We start from the raw sequence: 27,795 nt of genomic DNA on the forward strand, positions 1-27,795 counted from the left end.
TCCACATTTATGATGAAGTTGTATTCCACACACATTTCAGTGCATCGTAATACACAACTTTCTTGCAAACATGACATGATGAAATGACCCAATACAGTTTATGATGAAATACTTCCATGCAAAGATGATGGCTGCTTGTGGTCGGATGTCCATACCTCTTACGTACTGACATTTGAGGTTTATTTGTCATGAGCCATCAGTGATGTTAAGAATAGGTTACGGTTATGACCATAAGTTACGGTGATGACCATAGGTTACGGTGATGACCATAGGTTACGGTGATGACCATAAGTTACGGTTATGACACCATGAAGTAGCCATGACGCACAGACAAAGGTATGTTAAAGCTTGCCACGTGCAGACCATGTAATGCCAACATAATCAACATGAACAGTATTCAACCTCAATATATGCATGACTACATGAATATATCAACAACAAAAAAAATCATTTTTTTATTGTGAATAATAATTTGCCACTACATCCAGTTATTGATTGTACTTTTAACTTTTCCATCAGAGGTCAATTTTGTGAGAAACAACTTTTTTCTACCGAAGCATTTCCAGCACTGCAATTGATTGTTTTGAAAGACTCTGTCTGAGACTGCCGGTCATGGTTTGGTAGCAGTTTGGATTTTGATTTATTTATATTTTCTTAGAAAAATATTATTAGACAACCACTATGTTTACCACTAAAACGTGAAACATTTCGGGGCTCCACGGCACAATGCGCCTTGATTTGATGTCTGTTTTATTAGATGAAATGTGGGAAAAGTGTTTATCTGTAACTTAACTGTTCATGGGAACAGAATGTGATATTTCTCGACTCTTGGGGCTCTATCCAATCTGGAAAGCTGAAGCGTTACAGATGCCGCAATAGAAATTGAAAGGGAATCTCTGATTGAGCTGATAATATGCAGTGTTTTGCTGTGAATGCCGTCTCCGATTGAGCCGATATATGCAGTGTTTATCGTGAAAGTGGGAACATTGCCTTCTTGCTGTAAAGCTGAACTTCCGCGATGCGGATCGAATAGAGCCCCTGGTTTGTATATATAATGTGTTCATTTACATTTATGTACAGTCTTTTTTGTAATAAACAGCTCACCGAAACAACACATTGGTGGGGGATTTCTCTTTTGGACAGTTAAAGAAGAGGGAAGAGTTGTCCTCTGTATCTCAGTTGATAGAGTATGGCGCTTGCAATGCCAAGATAGTGGGTTTGATTCCCGGGACCACTTGTACATTAAAATGTATGCATGCATGACTGTAAGTCACTTTGGATAAAAGTGTCAGCTAAATGGAATCTATTATTAAGAGCATTGGAAATCCAATTAGTTTCTATGGCTTTTTGCCAAACAATTTAACACCCAATAATACTACTCATTAACACACACACACACAGACACACACACAACTTAGCCACTTCATTGCAACACACTATCCATAGGAACTCTACATCACAGTTTTTCATTGAAGTAAGGTCAATGACCAACAGTAAAGTTCATTGTCAACTAACAGATAGTAACAGGAGTTTGCATGGAAGACATGAAGCGCAATGCCAAAGAGATGTTCATCTGCCTGTCAACATGTAATACTATAGGAATTGATCTGGCTTAGCCAATTATTTCCGTGTTGATAAAGCTTCATACCAACATGCTGTACATCTTCGTCAGGTTGCAATTACAACATAGCTTTACTGTGGTTAACTTAGGTTTTATTAATTCTGACTTATTCAATCAATACATAAATAACTCAAGAACATGCATCGTGGGGTTGGGTTAAATGCGGAAGACATATTTCGGTTGAATGCATTCAGTTGTGACTAGGCAACTGACTAGGTATCCCCCCGTTCCCATCAGTCACTGGTTTGGAAATGTCTTCACTACCTTGTGTTTTCCAATCATATCTTGTCAGATCAGTTACTTAAAGGAGGGAAGAAAGGAAGAATGCATTTTGAAGTATTGGAGCAGGGCCTGTCACCTCCCGAGGTGCTATTTTTGCAAGCATCGCTCTGGTCCATGAACACTGGGCCTGTCTGTCTGTAGGTAGGTAGGTTGAGAACGTCCTCTACTGTAGTCATGGGTGAGTGGGCGGAGCTCCATCCCTAGACCCCAGAGCTCCACCCAGGAGGGGGCGGGGGAATAAAGTCTGGGGGCGGTTCAGAGAGGTAGTCCTGATCAGGGTGTCCATTGGCCCTCACTGTTGCTGAGGAGAGGAAAATAATATGTATTATTTAGAGAGCGTGTGTTTGTGTGTGTGTGTGTGTTTGATTGTGTCTCACCTATATGCCCAGTAGAATGTGTGGGAGGGCTGGAGACAGGCAGACTGGTCACATGCAGAGTGGAGGTGGTGGTTAAGGCTCTCCTCACTGCCGTCTGATAGTTGTGGTACAGGGTGGCCCCATACTAAACAAAGATAGATACGGGTAGGTACACACGACGTAGGATTCACAGCCTATACACAATTGGACTGTTGTACCCCTACTGAACCGTGCTGAGCCAAGCTGTACTGTGCTGGTTACTCATTCACCATAGTTGCTGGAACCGAGCTGGGAGAAATAATGTCAAAAGGAACTAACTGAGGCAACACAGTATGGTTCAGGTCCGCAGTCAGTAAACGGTAAGAGTAAAGGTTAAAGGGTAATAGTAAAGGGTAAGGGTTAATGATAAAGGGTATGAGTAAAGGGTAAGAGTAAAGGGTATGAGTAAAGGGTAAGAGTAAAGGGTATGAGTAAAGGGTAAGAGTAAAGGGTATGAGTAAAGGGTAAAGGGTATGAGTAAAGGGTAAGAGTAAAGGGTATGAGTAAAGGGTATGAGTAAAGGGTAAGAGTAAAGGGTATGAGTAAAGGGTAAGAGTAAAGGGTAAGAGTAAAGGGTAAGAGTAAAGGGTATGAGTAAAGGGTTAGAGTAAAGGGTAAGAGTAAAGGGTATGAGTAAAGGGTATGAGTAAAGGGTATGAGTAAAGGGTAAGAGTAAAGGGTATGAGTAAAGGGTAAAGGGTAAGAGTAAAGGGTAAGGGTTAATGATAAAGGGTAAGAGTAAAGGGTAAGAGTAAAGGGTAAGAGTAAAGGGTAAAGGGTAAGAGTAAAGGGTATGAGTAAAGGGTATGAGTAAAGGGTATGAGTAAAGGGTAAGAGTAAAGGGTATGAGTAAAGGGTATGAGTAAAGGGTAAGAGTAAAGGGTATGAGTAAAGGGTATGAGTAAAGGGTATGAGTAAAGGGTATGAGTAAAGGGTATGAGTAAAGGGTAAGAGTAAAGGGTATGAGTAAAGGGTAAGAGTAAAGGGTTAGAGTAAAGGGTAAGAGTAAAGGGTAAGAGTAAAGGGTATGAGTAAAGGGTATGAGTAAAGGGTAAGAGTAAAGGGTATGAGTAAAGGGTAAGAGTAAAGGGTAAGAGTAAAGGGTAGGAGTAAAGGGTAAGAGTAAAGGGTAAGAGTAAAGGGTATGAGTAAAGGGTAAGAGCAAAGGGTAGGAGCAAAGGGTAAGAGTAAAGGGTATGAGTAAAGGGTATGAGTAAAGGGTAAGAGTAAAGGGTAAGAGTAAAGGGTAAGAGTAAAGGGTATGAGTAAAGGGTATGAGTAAAGGGTAAGAGTAAAGGGTAAGAGTAAAGGGTAAGAGTAAAGGGTATGAGTAAAGGGTATGAGTAAAGTGTAAGAGTAAAGGGTAAGAGTAAAGGGTATGAGTAAAGGGTAAGAGTAAAGGGTATGAGTAAAGGGTAAGAGTAAAGGGTATGAATAAAGGGTATGAGTAAAGGGTATGAGTAAAGGGTAAGAGTAAAGGGTATGAGTAAAGGGTAAGAGTAAAGGGTAAGAGTAAAGGGTAAGAGTAAAGGGTATGAATAAAGGGTATGAATAAAGGGTATGAGTAAAGGGTAAGAGTAAAGGGTATGAGTAAAGGGTATGAGTAAAGGGTAAGAGTAAAGGGTATGAGTAAAGGGTATGAGTAAAGGGTATGAGTAAAGGGTATGAGTAAAGGGTATGAGCAAAGGGTAAGAGTAAAGGGTATGAGCAAAGGGTATGAGCAAAGGGTATGAGTAAAGGGTATGAGTAAAGGGTAAGAGTAAAGGGTATGAGTAAAGGGTATGAGCAAAGGGTAAGAGCAAAGGGTATGAGCAAAGGGTATGAGCAAAGGGTATGAGTAAAGGGTAAGAGTAAAGGGTATGAGTAAAGGGTAAGAGTAAAGGGTAAGAGTAAAGGGTATGAGTAAAGGGTAAGAGTAAAGGGTAAGGGTTAATGATAAAGGGTAAGAGTAAAGGGTAAGAGTAAAGGGTATGAGTAAAGGGTATGAGTAAAGGGTAAGAGTAAAGGGTAAGGGTTAATGATAAAGGGTAAGAGTAAAGGGTAAGGGTTAATGATAAAGGGTAAGAGTAAAGGGTAAGAGTAAAGTTTATGAGTAAAGGGTATGAGTAAAGGGTATGAGTAAAGGGTATGAGTAAAGGGTATGAGTAAAGGGTAAGAGTAAAGGGTATGAGTAAAGGGTATGAGTAAAGGGTATGAGTAAAGGGTAAGAGTAAAGGGTAAGAGTAAAGGGTATGAGTAAAGGGTAAGAGTAAAGGGTAAGAGTAAAGGGTATGAGTAAAGGGTAGGAGTAAAGGGTAAGAGTAAAGGGTATGAGTAAAGGGTAAGAGTAAAGGGTAAGAGTAAAGGGTAAGAGTAAAGGGTAAGAGTAAAGGGTATGAGTAAAGGGTATGAGTAAAGGGTATGAGTAAAGGGTAAGGGTTAATGATAAAGGGTAAGAGTAAAGGGTAAGAGTAAAGTTTATGAGTAAAGGGTATGAGTAAAGGGTATGAGTAAAGGGTAAGAGTAAAGGGTAAGAGTAAAGGGTATGAGTAAAGGGTAGGAGTAAAGGGTAAGAGTAAAGGGTATGAGTAAAGGGTAAGAGTAAAGGGTAAGAGTAAAGGGTAGGAGTAAAGGGTAAGAGTAAAGGGTAAGAGTAAAGGGTAAGAGTAAAGGGTATGAGTAAAGGGTAAGAGTAAAGGGTAAGAGTAAAGGGTATGAGTAAAGGGTAAGAGTAAAGGGTATGAGTAAAGGGTAAGAGTAAAGGGTATCAGTAAAGGGTAAGAGTAAAGGGTAAGAGTAAAGGATATGAGTAAAGGGTAAGAGTAAAGGGTAAGAGTAAAGGGTAAGAGTAAAGGGTATGAGTAAAGGGTATGAGTAAAGGGTATGAGTAAAGGGTAAGAGTAAAGGGTAAGAGTAAAGGGTAAGAGTAAAGGGTAAGAGTAAAGGGTATGAGTAAAGGGTAAGAGTAAAGGGTAAGAGTAAAGGGTATGAGTAAAGGGTAAGAGTAAAGGGTAAGAGTAAAGGGTATGAGTAAAGGGTAAGAGTAAAGGGTATGAGTAAAGGGTAAGAGTAAAGGGTAAGAGTAAAGGGTAGGAGTAAAGGGTAAGAGTAAAGGGTAGGAGTAAAGGGTAAGAGTAAAGGGTAAAGGGTAAGAGTAAAGGGTATGGGTAAAGGGTAAGAGTAAAGGGTAATAGTAAAGGGTAAAGGGTAAGAGTAAAGGGTAAGAGTAAAGGGTAAGAGTAAAGGGTATGAGTAAAGGGTATGAGTAAAGGGTATGAGTAAAGGGTATGAGTAAAGGGTAAGAGTAAAGGGTATGAGTAAAGGGTATGAGTAAAGGGTATGAGTAAAGGGTATGAGTAAAGGGTATGAGTAAAGGGTATGAGTAAAGGGTATGAGTAAAGGGTAAGAGTAAAGGGTAAGGGTTAATGATAAAGGGTATGAGTAAAGGGTATGAGTAAAGGGTATGAGTAAAGGGTATGAGTAAAGGGTATGAGTAAAGTCGAACCTTTGCTACTCTGATGGAGTTGACCCAGAGGGAGAGAGTGTGCTCATCGTCACAACACAGGAACCTGATGTACTGGGACTCCTTCTGGATCTGAGGATGCTACAGAGCAAGACCACAACATATTGTTTTGATGGTAATCAACACACCTACAGCTAAATCTCCCATGCATGCAATGTCTGTCAGGAGAGACTGCATTGATGCTTGATGCAATACGTCTTTGTTCAAGTCTAATCATCCCCAGCTTACAATTGGCTCATTCATCCCCCTCCGCTCCCCTGAAACTATTCCCCAGGTCGTTGCTGTAAATGAGAATGGGTTCTCAGTCAACTTACCTGGTAAAATAACGGTAAAATAAATAAATAAAATAAAAAGTAGTCCAGTATTTATTTTTTAGAAGTTCATCAAAGAGCCTGCAGGAGGCGACCTATGCTCACATTAGCCAAGCCATAAGATGGAGCTCCATATGTACTTCACTAGCAATGGTAAGAACCTTTCTCAATCATGTTAAGAATGCATGAACATTCCCATACACCCAAAATAAATGGTGAGTAAAAAATAAAAGGCCCCTAATTTGAACCATAACTTTGTTGCCTGTTTTAAATCAAATCCCTTATTTGAAGATACACTCTTTTTTTCACACCAACTTATTTGCCTCTAGAAAATAGTGTCCAAAAACAGAAATGGATTCAGCTCGTATGTTGCCGTTATAAACCATACCGTGGAAATATAAGCTCAAGTTCAAGGTAACAGTTAGGAACTCAACTTCCGGTGATGTACCTTTAAAAACAAATCATTGTCAGACATGGTTGTGACCTATTATAACTGACCTATTATAACTGACCTATTGTAACTGACCTATGACCTAATGTAACTGACCTATGACCTATTGTAACTGACCAATTATAACTGACCTATTGTAACTAACCTATTGTGACCTATTGTAACTGACCTATTATAACTTACCTATTGTAACTGACTGGCCTATTGTAACTGACCTATTGTAACTGACTGGCCTATTGTAACTGACCTATTGTAACTGGCCTATTGTGACCCATTATAACTGACCTATTGTGAACTATTATAACTGACCTATTGTAACTGACCTTTTGTAACTGGCCTATTATAACTGACCTATTGTGACCTATAATAAATGACCTATGGTAACTGACCTATTGTGACCTATTATAACTGACCTATTGTGACCTATTATAACTGACCTATTGTAACTGACCTATTGTGACCTATTATAACTGACCTATTATAACTGACCTATTATAACTGACCTATTGTAACTGGCCTATTGTAACTGGCCTATTGTATCCTATTGCAACTGACCTATTGTAACTGACTGACCTATTCTGACCTATTGTAACTGACCTACTATAACTGACCTGTTGTAACTGACCTATTGTGACCTATTATAACTGACCTATTGTAACTGACCTATTGTAACTGGACTATTGTAACTGGCCTATTGTGACCTATTGTAACTGACCTATTGTAACTGACCTATTGTATCTGGCCTATTGTGAACTATTGTAACTGACCGACCTATTATAACTGATCTATTGTAACTGACCTATTGTATCTGACCTATTGTGACCTATTGTAACTGACCGACCTATTATAACTGACCTATTGTAACTGACTGGCCTATTGTAACTGACCTATTGTAACTGACTGGCCTATTGTAACTGGCCTATTGTGACCCATTATAACTGACCTATTGTAACTGGCCTATTGTGACCTATTATAACTGACCTATTGTGACCTATTATAACTGACCTATTGTAACTGACCTTTTGTAACTGGCCTATTATAACTGACCTATTGTGACCTATTATAACTGACCTATTGTAACTGACTTATTATAACTGGCCTATTGTGACCTATTGTAACTGACCTATTGTAACTGACTGACCTATTGTGACCTATTGTAACTGACCTATTGTGACCTATTGTAACTGACCTACTATAACTGACCTGTTGTAACTGACCTATTGTGACCTATTATAACTGACCTATTGTATCTGACCTATTATAACTGGCCTATTGTAACTGGCCTATTGTAACTGGCCTATTGTGACCTATTGTAACTGACCTATTGTAACTGACTTATTATAACTGGCCTATTGTGACCTATTGTAACTGACCTATTGTAACTGACCTATTGTATCTGGCCTATTGTGACCTATTGTAACTGACCGACCTATTATAACTGACCTATTGTAACTGACTGGCCTATTGTAACTGACCTATTGTAACTGACTGGCCTATTGTAACTGGCCTATTGTGACCCATTATAACTGACCTATTGTAACTGGCCTATTGTGACCTATTATAACTGACCTATTGTGACCTATTATAACTGACCTATTGTAACTGACCTTTTGTAACTGGCCTATTATAACTGACCTATTGTGACCTATTATAACTGACCCATTTTAACTGGCCTATTGTGACCTTTTGTAACTGACCTATTGTAACTGACTGACCTATTGTGACTGACCTATTGTGACCTATTATAACTGACCTATTGTGACCTATTGTAACTGACCTACTATAACTGACCTATTGTATCTGACCTATTATAATTGGCCTATTGTAACTGGCCTATTGTAACTGACCTATGACCTAATGTAACTGACCTATGACCTATTGTAACTGACCAATTATAACTGACCTATTGTAACTGACCTATGACCTATAACTGACCTATTGTAACTAACCTATTGTAACTAACCTATTGTGACCTATTATAGCTAACCTATTGTGACCTATTATAACTGACCTATTGTAACTGACCTATTGTAACTGACTGGCCTATTGTAACTGACCTATTGTAACTGGCCTATTGTAACTGAGCTATTATAACTGACCTATTGTGACCTATTATAACTGACCTATTGTAACTTACTGGCCTATTATAACTGACCTATTGTAACTGACTGGCCTATTGTAACTGGCCTATTGTGACCCATTATAACTGACCTATTGTAACTGGCCTATTGTGACCTATTATAACTGACCTATTGTGACCTATTATAACTGACCTATTGTAACTGACCTTTTGTAACTGGCCTATTATAACTGACCTATTGTGACCTATTATAACTGACCCATTTTAACTGGCCTATTGTGACCTTTTGTAACTGACCTATTGTAACTGACTGACCTATTGTGACTGACCTATTGTGATCTATTATAACTGACCTATTGTGACCTATTGTAACTGACCTACTATAACTGACCTATTGTATCTGACCTATTATAATTGGCCTATTGTAACTGGCCTATTGTAACTGACCTATGACCTAATGTAACTGACCTATGACCTATTGTAACTGACCAATTATAACTGACCTATTGTAACTGACCTATGACCTATAACTGACCTATTGTAACTAACCTATTGTGACCTATTATAGCTAACCTATTGTGACCTATTATAACTGACCTATTGTAACTGACCTATTGTAACTGACTGGCCTATTGTAACTGACCTATTGTAACTGGCCTATTGTAACTGAGCTATTATAACTGACCTATTGTGACCTATTATAACTGACCTATTGTAACTGACTGGCCTATTATAACTGACCTATTGTAACTGACTGGCCTATTGTAACTGGCCTATTGTGACCCATTAGAACTGACCTATTGTGACCTATTATAACTGACCTATTGTAACTGACCTTTTGTAACTGGCCTATTATAACTGACCTATTGTGACCTATTATAAATGACCTATTATAATGGACCTATTTTAACTGGACTATTGTGACCTATTGTAACTGACCTATTGTAACTGACCTATTGTGACCTATTATAACTGACCTATTGTGACCTATTATAACTGACCTATTGTGACCTATTATACCTGACCTATTATAACTGACCTTTTGTAACTGGCCTATTATAACTGACCTATTGTAACTGGCCTATTGTAACTGGCCTATTGTAACCTATTGTAACTGACCTATTGTAACTGACCTATTGTAACTGACCTATTGTATCTGGCCTATTGTGACCTATTGTAACTGACCGACCTATTATAACTGACCTATTGTAACTGACCTATTGTGACCTATTATAATTGACCTATTCTAACTGACCGGTGATACATCTTCTAAAATGTTCTTACTTGTTAACAGGTACAGGTCAGTCGGACTAATATAAGTCCATTCTTGTGAACTACATTAAACTACATTCACTTCCTTACTGGTTGTTGGTTGACCTTACCATGAGAACCATCACTATCATCAACTGAGCTGTTAATTTCCTGAAAATATGAAACAGAGACAACAGAGATAACATAGAGATAACATAGGGGTAGATCTTGGGCTCCTGAGTGGCGCAGCGATCTAAGGCACTGCATCTCAGTGCTCACTACAGACACCCTGGTTCGAATCCAGGCTGTATCACAACCGGCCGTGATTGGGAGTCACATAGGGCAGCGTGCAATTTGCCCAGCATCTTCCTGGTTTGGCCGGTGTAGGCCACCATTGTAAATAATAATTAGCTCTTAACTGACTTGCCTGGTTAAATAAAATAAAAAAAGTTTTAAAAAATAGGATAGTAGCAAAAGTGCAAACTGCCCATCTGGCACTCCAAGCAGGATAAAGTAAACAAAGCAAGCTCAAAGTATTAGAAAGATTTCAAGTAATATTTGAACCCAGGTCTGGAGAGAACATTGGGGTTGAGTGGTGAATTGTAGGACCATCAGACACAGCTCAACCCAGCTGCAAGGTTCTAAGTACCTGACCCTGAACGCTCTTTTGAAGGGACGCCACAACCCAGCATGTGTCAGACAACCAACTGACAACCAACTGACACCTCACTCCCCCTGCTATCATTCTTTTTCTGAGAAAATTATATTCTCGGTAGGGGTTCAAGTTCCTTATTAAAAAGCCTCTCGATGACTGACAGGTGGTTTAAGTCTCTCTGTCTGTCTGCCTGTTTGTGTGTTGGTCTGTCTGCCTCTCTCTCTCTCTTTCTCTGTCTCTCTCTCTCTCTCTCTCTCATTCTCTTGTTCTCTTGTAATTTCTCTCTTGACACCTCACTCCCCCTGCTTTCATTCTTTTTCTGAGAAAATTATATTCTGGGTAGGGGAAATGTTCCTTATTAAAATGATAACTGACAGGTCATTTAAGTCTGTCTGTCTTTGTCTGTCTCTTGGTCTGTCTGCCTCTCTCTCTCTTTCTCTCTCTGTCTGCCTCGGTCTGTCTGCCTCGGTCTGTCTGCCACTGTCTCTCACGCTGTCTCTCTGTCTCTCTCTCTCTCTTTCACTGTCTCTCTCTCTCTTTCTTTCAGTCTCCATTGCACTCTTTTCTCCCTTTCTCTCTCTTTCGCTCTCTCTCCCTGTCTCTCTCTTTCTCTCTCTTTCGCTCTTTCCCTCTGTCTCGCTCTTTCCCTCTGTCTCGCTCTTTCCCTCTGTCTCGCTCTTTCCCTCTGTCTCGCTCTTTCTCCCCGTCTCTGTCTCCCCGTCTCTGTCTCTCTCTTTCTCTCTACCTGTCTCTACCTGTCTCTCTCTTTCTATATATCTGTCTCTTGCTGTCTCTCTCTGTCTCGCTCTTTCTCTGTGTCTCTCTCTTTCTCTCTCTTTATGTTTCTCTCCATCTCGCTGTCTCTCTCTCTGTCTCTCTTTCACTCTGTCTCCCTCTTTCCCTCTCTCTGTCTCTCTTTCTGTCTCTTGCTGTCTCAATTTATCTCTGTCTCTCCTTGTCTCTCTCTCTTTGTCGCTCTCTTTCTCTCTGTCTCTCTTTCGTTCCTCATAATAGATAGTGATCTCTGATGGACCACACAAAACTATAGCAACATCCACATCAGATGTCTGTGTGTGGTGGTGCCGTGGCAATGTGTTATAGTAGACACAATAGGACACTACTTCCTGTTAACATTTTTATATTTAAACATGCAAATATTCAAATATTTGTTGCCTTGCTGGCCCTCAAAACTTTGCATTTGTATTGTTGCAAACCATGCAGGGCCGAGCACGCCCCCATCCACATTGACAGGGCTTAGTGGAGCAGGTAGAGAGCTTCAAGTTCCTCCTATTGTGACCTATTATAACTTACCTATTGTAACTGACCTACTGTAACTGACCTATTATAACTGACCTATTATAACTGGCCTATTGTGACCTATTATAACTGACCTATTGTAACCGACCTATTGTAACCGACCTATTGTATCTGGCCTATTGTGACCTATTATAACTGACCTATTGTAACTGACCTAATGTAACTGACCTATTGTATCTGACCTATTGTATCTGGCCTATTGTGACCTATTGTAACTGACCCATTGTGACCTATTATAACTGACCTATTATAACTGACCTATTGTAACTGACCTATTGTATCCGACCTATTATAACTGACCTATTATAACTGGCCTATTGTAACTGGCCAATTGTAACTGGCCTATTTTGACCTATTGTAACTGACCTATTGTAACTGACCTATTGTAACTGACCTATTATAACTGACCTATTGTAACTGACCTATTATAATTGACCAATTGTGACCTATTATAACTGACCTCACTCTTTGTCTGAGAAAATGATATTCTCGGTAGGGGTTAAAGTTCCTTATTAAAAAGCCTCTCGATGACTGACAGGTGGTTTAAGTCTGTCTCTGTCTGTCTGCCTGTCTGTCTGCCTCTTTCTCTCTCTTTCTCTGTCTCTCTCTCTCTGTCTCTCTGTCTCTCTTTCTCTCTCACTGTTCTCTTGTAATTTCTCTCTTGACACCTTACTCCCCCTGCTTTCATTCTTTTTCTGAGAAAATTATATTCTGAGTAGGGGAAATGTTCCTTATTAAAATGATAACTGACAGGTCGTTTAAGTCTGTCTGTCTGTTGGTCTGTCTGCCTCTGTCTGTCTGCCTCTGTCTGTCTGCCTCTTTCTGTCTGCCTCTTTCTGTCTGCCTCTTTCTGTCTGCCTCTGCCTTTCTCACTGTCTCTCTCGCTGTCTCTCTGTCTGTCTCTCTGTCTGTCTCTCTCTCTCTGCATCACTGCTTGGAATGTCAACTGCTTGGCATCCGACCGCAAGGCGCTACAGAGGGTAGTGAGTATGTCCCAGTACATCACTGAGGCTGAGCTCCCTGCCATCCAGGACCTCTATCTACACCAGGCGGTGTCAGACTACAGCTACCCAAGTCATAGACTGTTCTCTCTGCTACCTCATGGCAAACGGTACCGATGCACCAAGTCTAAAACCAACAGGACCCTGAACGGCTTCTACCACCAAGCCATTAGACTGCTAAATTGTTAACCAAATAGCACCCAGACTATCTGCATTGACCCTTTATCCACTAACTGTTTTGACTCATCACATATGCTGCTGTTACTGTTTATTATCTATCCTGTTGCCTGGTAACTTTATCCCTTCCTATATGTACATATCTACCTCCATTACCTTGTACCCCTGCACATCCACTCTGTACTGGTACCCTGTGTATACAGCCAAGTCATCGTTACTCACTGTCTATTCCTCATGTTATTATCTTTGTATTATTTCTATATGTTTTCTCTCTACATTATTGGGAAGGGCCCGTAATTAAGAATTTCACTGTTAAGTCTACATCTGTTGTTTTATGAAGCATGTGACACATACCATTTCATGTCATTTGATTTGAACCTCTCCATCTGGGTTTTTACAGAGCAGTTAACCCCTACAATTACTCCATTACAATGTGACTGACCCTGTGCTTCTTTCAGCCTGTCAAAAGTGTGTGTGTGTGTGTGTGTGTGTGTGTGTGTGTGTGTTACCTCATCTGTTACCTCAGGGTGTTGATGGGAGAAGAGCAAAAAAAGTAAAATGGATAACCATCATGCTATTGTTTCCTCTGAAGTGGATGGCCTACCTTGAGGATGAAGCAGAAGTCAGTGGGTGCTTTGTATTTCTGTTTGTAATCAGTGGTGGTGTAGATGTTGACTTTGTCAAACTGAATGAAGCACGCCAGGTCCCTGGATGTCTGCCAAGGGAGAAAAACATGAAAAAACCTGGACAAGTAGAATTCAGTTCATATGGATTATATTATTGAAGATGCAGTAAGTTAGTAAGGATTTCCTACAACAGTGTTTTAGTAAGAAATGTCCCAACATGAATGAATGTGTGGACTGTGGACTTCTTCACTAATTGTTTTTTTTAACTGGTTTACCTCAGTTCTATATAGAAACAACATGTATAGGTCTCTGTAAAAGTTTATAAATGGCTTGTATACTGTATATCAAAAATACTTTCTATGTTTTGACAAGATTTACTGGACTTGCTGGACTTTTATGGTTATTATGTCACTTCCTGTACCTTTGTCTTTCCTTTAGGCACATAGTATATCCCAGAAGCTCTCAGCAGGAAGTAGCGACGTTTCCACGATTTCTTCCCGTCCTCCCTCAGATACAGCGGCCCTTCCAGGTCTGGGACGATGAGAGACGGCCCCTCAAAATTTTCCTGGATTCAGACGTTTAAAATAAGGTGTGTGGAAGTGTTTGAGGGTTTGTATAAATCTGATTTGCTGTAGAGGAAGGAGAATTCCTTCAACAAAATATTGGTACAGTGAATGTGTTTACTATGTAGGCTACAGAATCCACTATAAGTGTGTTTGTGATGATAACTCACCTTTAGCAGAAGTTCCTTATGGCATTCTTTTATCTCATTCATAAATTGTTTATGTTTCTTCCATAGGTAGAATATCTTGGAGGTGAAAAGACAATGTTAGATTTAAAAAACAGATAAAAAAAACACCTTATGGAACAGTGGGGACTGTGAAGCAACACAAACATTGGCACACACACACACACAGACACACACACAGACACACACACCGACACACACACACACACACACACACACACACACACACACACACACACGCACACACGCACGCACATATACGATAACATACGCACTATACATACACATGGATTTAGTACTGTAGACATGTGGTAGTGGTGGAATAGGGGCCTGAGGGCACATAGTGTGTTGTGAAATCCGTGGAATGTATTGTAATGTTTTAAAATTGTATAAACTGCCTTAATTTTGCTGGACCCCAGGAAGAGTAGCTGCTGCTTTGGCAGGAACTAATGGGGATCCATAACAAATACAAATATAAATATCAGCACAGGGATATCAATAATGGAACTAAAACACAGAGCTTGGTTGCCAGTTTGTCTACTATAACCATGTCAAGTCCTGACCAGTAAAGGGGTTATTTGTTATTTTAGTTTGGTCAGGACGTGGCAGGGGGTGTTTGTTTTATGTTTCTATTTTTTTTGGTTAATGTTCTATGTTAGTATATTTCTATGTTCGTTCTAGTTTTTCTATTTCTATGTTTAGTTTATTGGGTTGATCTTCAATTGGAGGCAGCTGTTCCTCGTTGCCTCTAATTGAAGGTCCTATTTAGTAGGGTTGTTTTCTATGGGTTTTTGTGGGTAGTTGTTCTGTATGTGTAGATGTGTGCCTCACAGGACTGTTTTTTGTCGTTGTTTTGTATTAAGTGTTTATTTTGGTTTTCTTCTGTAATAAAAGAAGATGAGTATTCACATTCCCGCTGCGCCTTGGTCCAATTCCTATGACGAACGTGACAAACCAACTCTTTCATTTGGTAAAAAGTTAGCAAAAATAGAGACATATGTAGCAACCATGCAACATGCCATTTCACTGTTAAATTAGAAAGCACAGTTCACTGTTTTGTGTGAACTCTGGGCCATGTTCATAAGGGCATGCAACAGTAAATGTTTGAAAACATTTTGCAACAGAAAACAAAAATGTAAATTTGTTATTAGTGAAGTTCAGGTAGTTTCTCCCTGTTTCAGTAAATGTTATTCCGTTTGGTGCCGAATCAATACTTCCCAGGTCTCTACTGTACTCACCTGGGGGTCTTTGAAGAGGAGATATTTGTTGGGTCTCAGAAGGAAAAGGATTTGGTTTTCACTGTCTCGTGTCCATGCAGAAAGAGGCTCCACCAGATATTCATGGTCTTCAAACCCCCTTTCTGTATTGAGAAAAAAAATAGGAACTTCATTGCTTTCTGAAAATGATGTACATTAAATCATACTGTACAATATCATATCTTAAATCATACCACAAATACTTTGACTGCACTTGACTGAGCTTGCTTGGTGCAATGGAACCAATGGAAGAGTCCAAAAAGTACAAACCCGACACCCAACTGGCATTTCAGTCAGGCTCAATCAAACGCTCAAAGTATTTGACAGAAACAAATACTATTTGAACCCAGGTCTGGTGTGTGAGCCTCACCAGCCTGCAGTTCAGGGTTGGTCTCGCATAGACTCCAGTCCATGCTGCAGTCGCAGTGGGTCTTCTCAAACAGATTATCCAGCACGTCCCTCACCGTCTGTCTCTCGTCCACCATCAGTGTCTTGGAGCTGCCATCGCTCATCATCACCTTGACCACCAACTACAAGGATGTACATAGGAACAACCATAGACATATAAGTACTTATTGGGGACACTCAATATGGCCACCGGTTCACCCATCACAGATTGTTGACTTGAATGGGGATAGCCATTCTAGTAATTCTATTTCTATGTGAAGAGCATCGCACAATGATTACTAGAGTGATGTGCATCTACACTCCCCTCCGTATGTATTTGGACAGTAAAGCTAACATGTTAAATGTGTCTCTATAATCCAGCATTTTGGATTTGAGATCAAATGTTTCATAGTAGAGAATGTCACCTTTAATTTGAGTTATTTTTTTTATACATGTCTGTTTCACAGTTTAGAAATGAAAGCACTTTATGTACCTAGTCCCCTCCATTTTAAGATGTCATAAGTATTTGGACAGATTTGACTTATTAGCGTAAAGTAGCCAAAAGTTTTGTATTTGGCCATATAGCCCTTGCACACAATGACTTCATCAAGCTTGTTGGATGCATTTACAGCATGTTTTGGTTGTGTTTCGGATGATGTTTTGGTTGTGTTTCGGATGATGTTTTGGTTGTGTTTCGGATTATGTTTTGGTTGTGTGTCGGTGTGTTTCGGATGATGTTTTGGTTGTGTTTCGGATGATGTTTTGGTTGTGTTTCGGATGATGTTTTGGTTGTGTGTCGGTGTGTTTCGGATGATGTTTTGGTTGTGTTTCGGATGATGTTTTGGTTGTGTGTCGGTGTGTTTCGGATGATGTTTTGGTTGTTTCGGATGATGTTTTGGTTGTGTTTCGGATTATGTTTTGGTTGTGTTTCGGATGATATTTTGCCCAATAGGATGTGAAATGAAAGGTTACATTCTGGATCGTTGCCTCATATGAACCATTTGATCTCAGATCTGAAATGCTGCTGTATAGAGCTGTTATTTACAATTTTAGCATCACTGTCCAAATACATACTGAGGGGAGTGTATATATAGGTGTTTTCCTACATGATATGGAGGTATCTCAACTCCTCACAAAGTGAAGCTGTTAATATAGCCAGTTTAGTGAAATGAACCCAATGTACCTTCTTAACTTTGGCTTCTTTTAGCTTCTCCAGAGCCAGCTTGATTTTGTCAGCTTTGGCTTGTGCTTCAGCCTCTCCCTGGAAAAAGGAAGGTATACTGTTTGATTAAAAGAGCAAGAGTGTAAAGAAGTGCTACCTTTTACTGTATATTGGAAGTAAATAGCTACAAAAACAGAAAGGTTAAAATGCCTTGATATACAGAAATATAAATAACTGCAGAACTCAAGGGCCTGATGTTGTGTACCACTGCATTTATAACAGAAATAGTTATGTGTTCTTGCCTGAGACCTGAAGACTTACATTAGCTCCCCTGGCTAATGCCTAGCTTTTAGCTCAGAGTGCTAACAGTCTTGTGGTGAGCAGGAAACCCGGGTTCCAACCCCAGTCAGTCACACATTACAGCATATCTATGGGAAGTTACCGCTAGCAGTGGTTCAGAGGGTTCAGGAGGGAGAGAGGAGGAGGAGGATGACATTTGGGATGAGGGGATAGGTGCTTGGAGATTTTGTTGCGCGGTGTAGTAGCCAGACTTGTTCTGTTGTGTGTGGACATGTCCCGTCTTGGCTGCATTCAGTGTCTCCTCTGTCTCCGTCAAATCTGACCCCAGATCAGCCATCAGAGCGTCAAGGTCATGATCCTCTAGCTCATTTAGAGATTCTACCAGAGAGGAAGATGAAAATTAGAGGAAGTAGGGTTAATCTGATCAAATAGGGTTGTGGGTAAATGTTATAACACAACTACTTCCTTTCTTATTAATTATTTTACCAGTCCGAGTCCGAGTTTGTCCGAGTTTATTTTATTTTTACAGGGACAGTGCACATTAATCAACGTTTCAGTAAAAGTGCCGGTTTTAGCCAGCCGGCTAATTTTCAACCGCAGTCCCTGGGCAGGTTAACCCGTGTACTAGTCAAATGTGCTTAGTAAGGTTGCTATTGGCAAGCAGGGCTTGAAAGACATTTACAGTATGTCATATGCATCAACTCTATAGATAACATTTCTACTGTTTGATGACCTAGTGTTGCTGGTGTTTTTCACCTTTCAAATCTGTGAACCCAATAGAGAAGTTGTTTTCTATCTGTGAACTGCTGGATGACATTTCTGAGGGATCCGTTTCATACCCAAGACTCTGTCAAGACAAAGGTTTCAGATGAAGAGTTTGCATACAGATATTTTAGGACATGAATAAACAGGAATTGTATGTTTTACATACACTCTTACAAAAAAAGGGTTCCAAATGGGTTCTTCGTCTGTCCCCATAGGAGAAACATTTTTGGTTCCAGGTTGAACCCTTTTTGGTTCCATGTAGAACCCTCTGGAATTCAAAAGGGTTCTTACTGGAATCCTAAAAGTGTTCTTCAAAGGGTTCTCCTTCGGGGAGGTTCTAGATAGACCCTTTTTTTGTAAGAGTATAGAGTACACTCCAACAATGTTGCAGCATTTGTAAGTAAATTCTTAGAAAGCCCTATTCAAGGATGTTCAGGGTAGCCAGGCTTATAAGCTGTGTGGAACACAGTCAGAATTCAGACCTTGTATTTTTTTATGTCAAATAGAAAGATAACAAAAATAAAAAGAAGAAAGCTATAATTCTGCACTACGGCAATGATGTGATGTCAGAGAGAAACTGATTATTAAAGATGTAACGCAATGTTTTCATAAACATCCCCAGCAGGCAACACCAGTAATTATATATCTTAAACAGTCTATAGAAGTGGGCGTCCTGCCGACTTCCATATGATCTCCCCTGGCACACAACTGAAACCTGATGAATGTGGTGACAAACATGTGTTTTCATGTTCAAAGCCATGCTCAATTAAACCTTTAGCCCTTTGAGTCATTGGGTAGCAAACCATGGATGGATTCTGAGGTCTGATTAGCCTTCATGCTCCCAGGCAATAACCCAAATTATGTATAAATCCAATCATGGCCATAATTGGATTACATTTGATCCTCTTAAATTCAGGAAGAATGATTATTCAAATAGAAAAAATGTTCTTCCTAATTTGGATAAGACCCTGTTAGACAGTGACATATTTGTGGTTCTCCATATGAGGTTTAATTGACCCATTCCGTACTGTTTGATTTTAATGTAATGCCATTTAGGACCACTCCTGTCCTTAGATCTACATTCATTAAAGGGGAAGATCCATATTTTACAACTTGATGGTAGATGGTTCCTCACCCTGAAAGTAGTCTATGGGCCAGGAGAAACTATAACCCATGTTTTAAACAGCCACTCCAAACTTCAGCTAACTTTATCTACCGCAAGCAGCTAAAAATCTATGGAAGTGATTTGGCAACGTCACACCCGATATTGAGTTAATTTGGTTATTTTGTATTCCTTATTTGCCCCTATCACTTTCATTCATGTTTAGCTAGTGGTGGCTTAAGTTAGCTGGTTTGTAATGGCTGTTTAAAGAAAACCAAGCCATAGATTATAGTTTCTCCTGGCCCATAGACTACTTTGGGCTCCCGAGTGGCACAGCGGTCTAAGGCACTGCATCTCAGTGCAAAAGGCGTCACTGCAGTCCCTGGTTTGAATTCAGGCTGCATCAGATCCGGCCAAGAATGGGAGACCCATTGGGCGGCGCACAATTGGCCCAGCGTCGGCCGGGGTAGACCGTTATTGGAAATAAGAATATGTTCTTAACTGACTTGCCTAGTTAAATAAAGGTACTAAAAATAAAATTACAAGGTGAGGAAACATCTAATGTTAAGTTGTAAAATGGTGAAATGTCCCTTTAAGTGGAGTTTAATGCATGGCATACAATGCACATACTGTAGGCCTAAGCCAGTATTCTATTTGTGTAAAAATGTTTCGTCTGGCTACATACATAATAGTGTCATGGAGGACCAAAGTGCTTGAGGACATATTCATATTACGATGACCTTATAATCAGTGACTTGCGTCCATTACTCAAACCAGATGATATTACTTCATTTCTCATCATTCACTTTTACTTCATTCATAATAAATCAACATCTTCTCTAAATTAATAATTAAAAAAAATACATTGGAAAAGAAAAGGCTCATTTCTAGCTGTAGTCCTTGGGTTACACCGCTACAGTCTCAAAAAAATAATGTTTTAACACAGCTGCTGATGTTCTGATGAATCATGGGAAGTGTAGTTTATGAATAAGAGTGGTCCCAGTGATAACTTACCTGTGTTAGGAGGTCCATCTCTCCCAGCAGGTCAGTGAACATGGCGTCTATGTCCTCCATCTGTTACAGAGAACAAGCAGCAGTTGTTTAAAACAAATGGCTACACGCAAGAAGACCATCAATGAGCCCTACCAGTGTAGACTGCTGAGGGGAGGACGCCTTATTATAATGGCTGGAACGGCGTGAATGGAATGGCATCCAACACATGGAAACCATGTTTGATACCATTACCACACACCCATCCTCCCCAATTAAGGTGACCACCGACTTCCTGTGAGCCGTAAACATGACATCATTGGAGTTGACAGAGAATAGCCCTACTCAACCAAAGCCACTTCAACTTGTAAAATCATAATTAAAAGGGATAATTCAGCTAAATTGCATGTGTTTCCTAACCTTGAATGCAGTCTATGGACAAAGAAAGGCTGTAATCCCATCCATGGCTTTTACTGACACCAACTGCTAACATTAGCTTTTTTCTAACCGACGAAACGATGTAAGTGAATGGTACCCAGTTAGCATGTTTTAAATATCATACCCATAGTGCCACAGAGACTCTACAATGTGGCAGTGTGGTATGTGATGGCTCAAAGTGCTTCCATGTTGCTTGTACTTTGAGAGGCAGACACATTTTTATTAGAGGCTGCCAGACAAGAGTTTCTTTAAAAAGGTCCAATACAGCTGTTTTTATCTCAATATCAAATCTTTTCTGGGTAACAATTAAGTACCTTACTGTGATTGTTTTCAATTAAAATGGTCAAAACGAAACAAAAATATCTTCTTAGGAAAGGGCAACTTCTCAAGCAATAATCTGGGAGTGGTCTGAGTAGGGAGGAGAAAACTGAAAACTAGCTGTTATTGGCAGAGAGGTTTGGAACTCTCTTTCTTATTGGTCTATTAACTAATTTACCGCCTGGTGATGTCAAACTCAATCCCACCAAAACAGGCAGAAATTTCAGGCTGTCTTTTCAAACAGCTCTTACACTAAAAGGACATTATCAGAATTTTCACAATTTCAACATATTATTCAAATCAAATCACATTTTATTGGTCACATGCGCCGAATAAAACAGGTGTAGACTTTACCGTGAAATGCTTACTTACAAGCCCTTAACCAACAATGCAGAGTTAAAAAGTAAGAAAAATATTTGCTAAATAAAAAAGTAAATCGTAACACAATAAAATAACAATAACGAGGCTATATACAAGGGGTACCAGTACTGAGGCAATGTGCAGTGGTACAAGGTATTTGAGGTAATACAGTATGTAAATGTAGGTAGGGGTAAAAGTGACTAGCCAATCAGGATAGATAATAAATAGTAGCAGTAGCGTATTTGAAGAGTGTGAAAGTGTGTCGATGTGTGAGTGTGTGTGTGGCGTCAATATGTATGCATGTGAGTGTGTGTGTTTGTCTGTGTGTGTGCGTTGGAGTGTCAGTGTAGTATGTGTGAGTGTGTGGTTAGAGTCCAGTGAGTGTACAGTACATCGAGCCAGTGCAAGAGAGTCAGTGCAAAACAAAATAAAGACACAAAAATAAATAACAAAGGTCAGTCAATGTAAATAGTCCGGGTAGCCATTTGATTACCTGTTCAGCAGTCTTATGCCTTGGGGGGTAAAAGTTGTTCAGAAGCCTTTTTGGTCCCAGACTTGGGTCTCCAGTACTGCTTGCAGTACGGAAGCAGAGAGAACAGTCTATGACTTGGGTGTGCTGGAGTCTTAGACCATTTTTAGGGCCTTCCTCTGACACCGCCTGGCATAGAGGTCCTGGTATAGAAGTTTGGCCTCAGTGATGTACTGGGCCATATGCACTACCCTCTGTAGCGCCTTGCGGTCGGATTCCGTACTAGGCAGTGATGCAGCCAGTCAGGATGGTGCAGCTGTATACCTCTTTGAGGATCATTGTCGTGCCTTCTTTATGACTGTGTTGGTGTATTTGGATCATGATAGGTCCTTAGTGATGTGGACACTGAGGAACTTGAAGTTCTCGATCCTCTCCACTACAACCCTGTAGAGGTGAATGGGGGCGTGATCGGCCATCCGTTTCCTGTAGTCCACGATAAACTCCTTTGCCTTGCCCACGTTAAGAGAGGTTGTTGTCTTGGCACCACATTGCAAGGTCTCTGACCTCCTCCCTATAGGCCGTCTCCTCGTCGTCAGTGATCAGGCCTACCGCCGTTGTGTCGTCGGCAAACTTAATGATGGTGTTGGAGTCGTGCGCAGCCACGCAGTCATGGGTGAACAGGGAGTACAGGAGCGGACTAAGTACGCACCCCTGAGGGGCCCCCGGGTTGAGGGTCAGCATGGCGGATGTGTTGTTGCCTATTCTCACCACCTGGGGGGCGGCCCGTCAGGAAGTCCAGGATCCAGTTGCAGAAGGAGGTGTTCAGTCCCAGGCTCCTTAGCTTAGTGATGAGCTTTGAGGGCACTATGGTGTTGAACGTGGAGCTGTAGTCAAATAGGTGTTCTTTTTGACCAGGTGGGAAAGGGCAGTGTGGAGTACAAAGGAATTGACATCATCTATGGATTTGTTGGGGCGGTATGTGAATTGGAGTGGGTCCAGTGTTTCTGGGATGATGGTGTTGATGTGATCCATGACCAGCCTTTCAAAGCATTTCACGGCTATAGATGTGAGTGCTACGCGGTGGTAGTCATTTAGAAAGATTACCTTGGAATTCTTGGGCACAGGGACTATGGTGGTTGGCTTAAAAATATATATAGGTGTTACAGACTGGGCTAGGGAGAGGTTGAAAATGTCAGTGAAGACACTTGCCAGCTGGTCAGCGCATGCACTGAGTACTCGTCACTGTGAATGTTAACCTGTTTAAAGGTCTTACTCACATCGGCTACGGAGCACGTGATCATACAGTCGTCCGGAACAGCTGGTGCTCTCACACATGGTTCAGTGTTGCATGCCTCGAAGTGAGCATAGAAGGTATTTAGCTCGTCTGGTAGGCTTGCGTTTGCAAGCCCTGACACATCCAATGAGTTCCTCTGTCCAGTGTCTGTGTTCTTTTACACATCTTAATCTTTTATTTTTATTGGCCAGTCTGAGATATGTATTTTTCTTTGGAACTCTGCCTAGAAGGCCAGCCTCCCGGAGTCGCCTCTTCACTGTTGACGTTGAGACTGGTGTTTTGCGGATACTGTTTAATGAAGCTGCCAGTTGAGGACTTGTGAGACGTCTGTTTCTCAAACTAGACACTCTAATGTACTTGTCCTCTTGCTCAGTTGTGCACCGCTCCTCTTTCTATTCTGGTTAGAGCCAGTTTGCGCTGTTCTGTGAAGGGAGTAATACACAGCATTGTACGAGATCTTCAGTTTCTTGGCAATTTCTTCCATGGACTAGCCTTCATTTCTCAGAACAAGAATAGACTGACGAGTTTCAGAAGAAAGGCCTTTGTTTCTGGCGATTTTGAGCCTTTTTCCTATTTTCTTTTCTTGCCTTGAAATTGATTTTTGGGGGGGTTGTATCATTTGATTTACACAACAAGCCTACCACTTTGAAGATGCAAAATATTTAATTGTGTAACAAACAATAAATAAGACAAAAAACAGAACTTGAGTGTGCATAACTATCCCCCCCCAAAGTCAATACTTTGTAGTGCCACCTTCTGCAGGAATTACAGCTGCAACTCTCTTGGGGTATGTCTCTATAAGCTTGGCACATCTAGCCACTGGGATTTTTGCCCATTCTTCAAGGTAAAACTTCTCCAGCTCCTTCCAGTTGGATGGGTTCCGCTGGTGTACAGCAATCTTTAAGTCATACCACAGATTCTCAATTGGCTTGAGGTCTGGGCTTTGACTAGGCCATTCCAAGACATTTAAATTATTCCCCTTAAACCACTCAAATGTTGCTTTAGCAGTATGCTTAGGGTCATTGTCCTGCTGGAAGGGGAACCTCCGTCCCAGTCTCAAATCTCTGGAAGATTGAAAGGTTTCCTTCAAAAATGTCCCTGTATTTAGTGCCATCCATCATTCCTTCAGTTCTGACCAGTTTCCCAGGCCCTGCCGATGAAAAACATCCCCACAGCATGATGCTGCCACCACCATGCTTCACTGTGGGGATGGTGTTCTCTTGGTGATGAGAGGTGTTGGGTTTGCACCAGTTATAGCATTTTCCTTGATGGCCAAAAAGCTCACTTTTAGTCTCATCTGACCAGAGTACCTTCTTCCATATGTTTGGGGAGTCTCCCACATGCCTTTTAGCAAACACCAAACGTGTTTGGTTATTTTTTACTTTAAGCAATGGCTTTTTTCTGGACACTTTTCCGTAAAGCCCATCTCTGTGGAGTGTACGGCTTAAAGTGGTCCTATGGACAGATACTCCAATCTCCACTGTGGAGCTTTGCAGCTCCTTCAGGGTTATCTTTGGGTCTCTTTGTTGCCTCTGATTAATGCCCTTCTTGCCTGGTCCATGAGTTTTAGTGGGCGGCCCTCTCTTGGCAGGTTTGTTGTGATGCCATGTTCTTTCAATTTTTTAATAATGGATTTAATGGTGCTCCGTGGGATGTTCAAAGTTTCAGATATTTTTTTATAACCCAACCCTGATCTGTACTTCTCCACAACTTTGTCCCTGACCTGTTTGGAGCGCTCCTTGGTCTTCATGGTGCTGCTTGCTTGGTGGTGCCCCTTGCTTAATGGTGTTGCAGACTCTGGGGCCTTTCAGGGCAGGTGTATATATACACTGAGATCATGTGACAGATCATGTGACACTTAGATTGCACACAGGTGGACTTTATTTAACTAATTATGTTACTTCTGAAGGTAATTGGTTGCACCAGATCTTATTTAGGGGCTTCATAGCAAAGGGGGTGAATACATATGCACCCACCACTTTTCTGTTTTTAATTTGTTGAACATTTTTGAAACAATGAATTTTTTTCATTTCACTTCACAGATCAGGACTATTTTGTGTATGTCCATTACATAAAATTCAAATAAAAATCTATTTAAATTACAGGTTGTAATGCAACAAAATAGGAAAAACGCCAAGGGGGTGAATACTTTTGCAAGGCACTGTAATGGGCCTCTGTACGCCTATGTAGATATTCCATAAAAAATCATCCGTTTCCGGCTACAATAGTCATTTACAACATTAACAATGTCTGCATTTCTGATTAATTTGATGTTATTTTAATGGTCAACAAAATGTGATTTTCTTTCAAAAACAAGGACATTTCTAAGTGACCCCAAACTTTTGAACGGTAGTGTATAAAACACAGAGAAATCCTGTTTTTTGACTGCACTGGACCTTTAAAAGAGAGAGGCTATGCTGCACAATAAACCATCCCATAAGCAAAGTCTGATGCTCTTTGAGAGAGAGGCCTGTTCAGGTTAGCTACTGAGTTAGTCCATATGGAGAATGGGGAGCGTTTATTGCCAACGTTAGGTAAAATATGCACCAGTACATGTGTAGCAGGCAGCTCTGGCCAAATGGATCATCTCTCCAAGTTTTTCCTTTAGATAGGAGCACTGTCTCGCCAAAGTTGAGAGGCATTCTATAACCATAACTCGTATGAACATCGGAACAGCATAAGTAGACCATATGTAAGGAAACACTGAGGATCCATAGTATGGAGTAAAGAATACATCTGAACCAAGTTTTGTTGGTCCAGATTAGAACTTTAGTAAATATATATAGTAACTTTCTTTCACTCTCTGAATTCTTGTCCACCCAGCATAGCTAACGCCTGAATAGTTCAACTCTATTCTGTTTTGCCAGACTAGTAAACAGACCATCCATTAAGTTGTAATGAGGAACAGAAAAAGGGCTGCATGGGGTGAGTATTGTTTCCAAATGAAAGTCAAAATGCTTGATGTAAACAATGTGGGTCTTTGTTCCAGATCCTGATTCTGCTATATTCTGTCTGACAGTACCTGTGTGTTTTTAAAGGGGGTGGAAATAACAAACTTGGCATTGTGACATATCGGGGGCTTGGAAACAACACGCTCCTCTCATGACACTCAGCTCCATCAACTCAACACAGCTTAGGGACCAAGTGTCTAGTGCACAAGACTACACGTTTAGCTATTTCTCAAAAAACCTGTTTGACAAAGGTCCATGCATCCACCCACCCACCCAGCCATCCATCCACCCAGACACCCACACAGCCATCCATCCATCCATCCATCCATCCAAGTACCCAGCCAGCCACCCACACACCCACCCACCCACGCACCCAGCCACCCACCTATCCAGCCACCCACACACTCAGCCATCCACCCACTCAGCCATCCACCCAACCAGCCACCAATCCATCCACCCACCCATCCATCCACCCATCCAGCCACCCAGCCACCCATCCACCCATCCAGTACCCACCCACTCAGCCAGCCATCGACCTGATAGCTCATTGAAACAGACACATACACTGACGTTCCACATCATCCTGTTCTAGCAAAGAGGCTGCTTTCAGCTGCCACTGTGGTCTGTGGACATGTTACTTCTGCATTGACACATAAAGTGACACACTAAAGAACAGACAGACAGACAGACAGACAGACAGAAAGGCCAACGCCTAATCAACAATGATTTATTGTACAGAGAGAGATAGATACAGTGCTTGTTGATAGTGACTGTAGGCTACATATGTTGAATGTTCTTGTGGTCAAATGCTCCCTCTGTTTTATAATTGAATACATAAGCAATTACTGGCTGCTGCTGTAAAAGACATGTGTTTGCTTTAATTGGGCAATCTGGCATTCAATGGCTATCATTAATTATAAATCCAAAAAGGATGTACCAATCCCAGATTGCCTATTTAACCAAAGCTGATGTGTATGTTCAAGTATTTAACCCTAAACTGGCCAGTGGGCTGTATTTGTGATAGTAATGTACTGTAGTAGCACATAACAATTTCAGCATGACATGAAAATAATACAAGGCCAAATATGAGCAATTCAACGTCACATTAAGAGCAACCACGTCCTTATCTTTGGCAGTACCAGAAGAAGCATTAAACCTCAAACCTCGAAAGAGTGTAATTCCAGACCATAAGATAACATAACAGACGATGACGCTACAAGTAAAGCGTCTATTCACAGACGTATTAAGGAAGCAAAGTCATAGGATATAAATTTCAAAGATAAACATTTCAAAGATAAACAGGATCCTGTCTAAAACAACCAAAGCGTTTACCTTTGTAGTCGAACGATCTCCCGGGTTACTCTCCAGTCATAGATATTGTATCTGTAGTTCTGGTGTCTTAAAAGTACATGTGCAACTTGCACATGTGGGGTTGAACTGGAACTGGTATGAATACTGAGACTTGTCTGATAGTGGGCTCTATTTCCTGTTCTGCGGGGAAGTTGACCTTCTCACTGTTGCATGACTCAGGAAAAGGCTTGGTTTGTACTGTATCTAAGCATGAGGTGGCTTTCTCTTCTTGTCTC

The 27,795-nt window shown here is 40.7% G+C and overlaps 1 protein-coding gene and 1 long non-coding RNA gene across 5 annotated transcripts; both read right to left on the minus strand.

The window, feature by feature from the left end:
- Positions 1–27,763, minus strand: LOC115170137 (amyloid beta A4 precursor protein-binding family B member 1-interacting protein). 2 transcript variants are annotated; one of them, XM_029726468.1, is made up of 13 exons: positions 27,542–27,763; positions 20,404–20,463; positions 18,279–18,369; positions 17,665–17,900; positions 17,244–17,321; positions 16,044–16,203; positions 15,656–15,777; positions 14,403–14,477; positions 14,091–14,234; positions 13,648–13,758; positions 5,783–5,881; positions 2,281–2,404; positions 1–2,198 (listed from the first exon to the last, which is right to left on the minus strand). In XM_029726468.1, exons 2-13 carry the CDS (start codon positions 20,461–20,463, stop codon positions 2,104–2,106), a joined length of 1,395 nt encoding a protein of 464 aa, XP_029582328.1. In that variant the 5' UTR covers positions 27,542–27,763; the 3' UTR covers positions 1–2,103. The 2 variants fall into 2 exon arrangements, with proteins under 2 accessions (XP_029582328.1, XP_029582327.1); XM_029726467.1 differs by having other exon boundaries at positions 1–2,204; positions 27,542–27,733.
- LOC115170138 (uncharacterized) lies at positions 6,108–10,299 on the minus strand. Of its 3 annotated transcripts, XR_003870973.1 has the most exons (4): positions 9,192–10,299; positions 7,804–8,511; positions 7,404–7,765; positions 6,108–6,923 (listed from the first exon to the last, which is right to left on the minus strand). It is a non-coding gene; the product is annotated as an uncharacterized LOC115170138 (long non-coding RNA). The 3 variants fall into 3 exon arrangements; XR_003870972.1 differs by having other exon boundaries at positions 7,404–8,511; XR_003870974.1 differs by lacking the exon at positions 7,804–8,511 and having other exon boundaries at positions 9,034–10,299.
- Positions 27,764–27,795: the final 32 nt, after the last annotated feature.

Source organism: Salmo trutta, chromosome 31 (assembly GCF_901001165.1).
Source record: "Salmo trutta chromosome 31, fSalTru1.1, whole genome shotgun sequence".
In the NCBI taxonomy this organism is placed as follows: Eukaryota; Metazoa; Chordata; class Actinopteri; order Salmoniformes; family Salmonidae; genus Salmo; species Salmo trutta.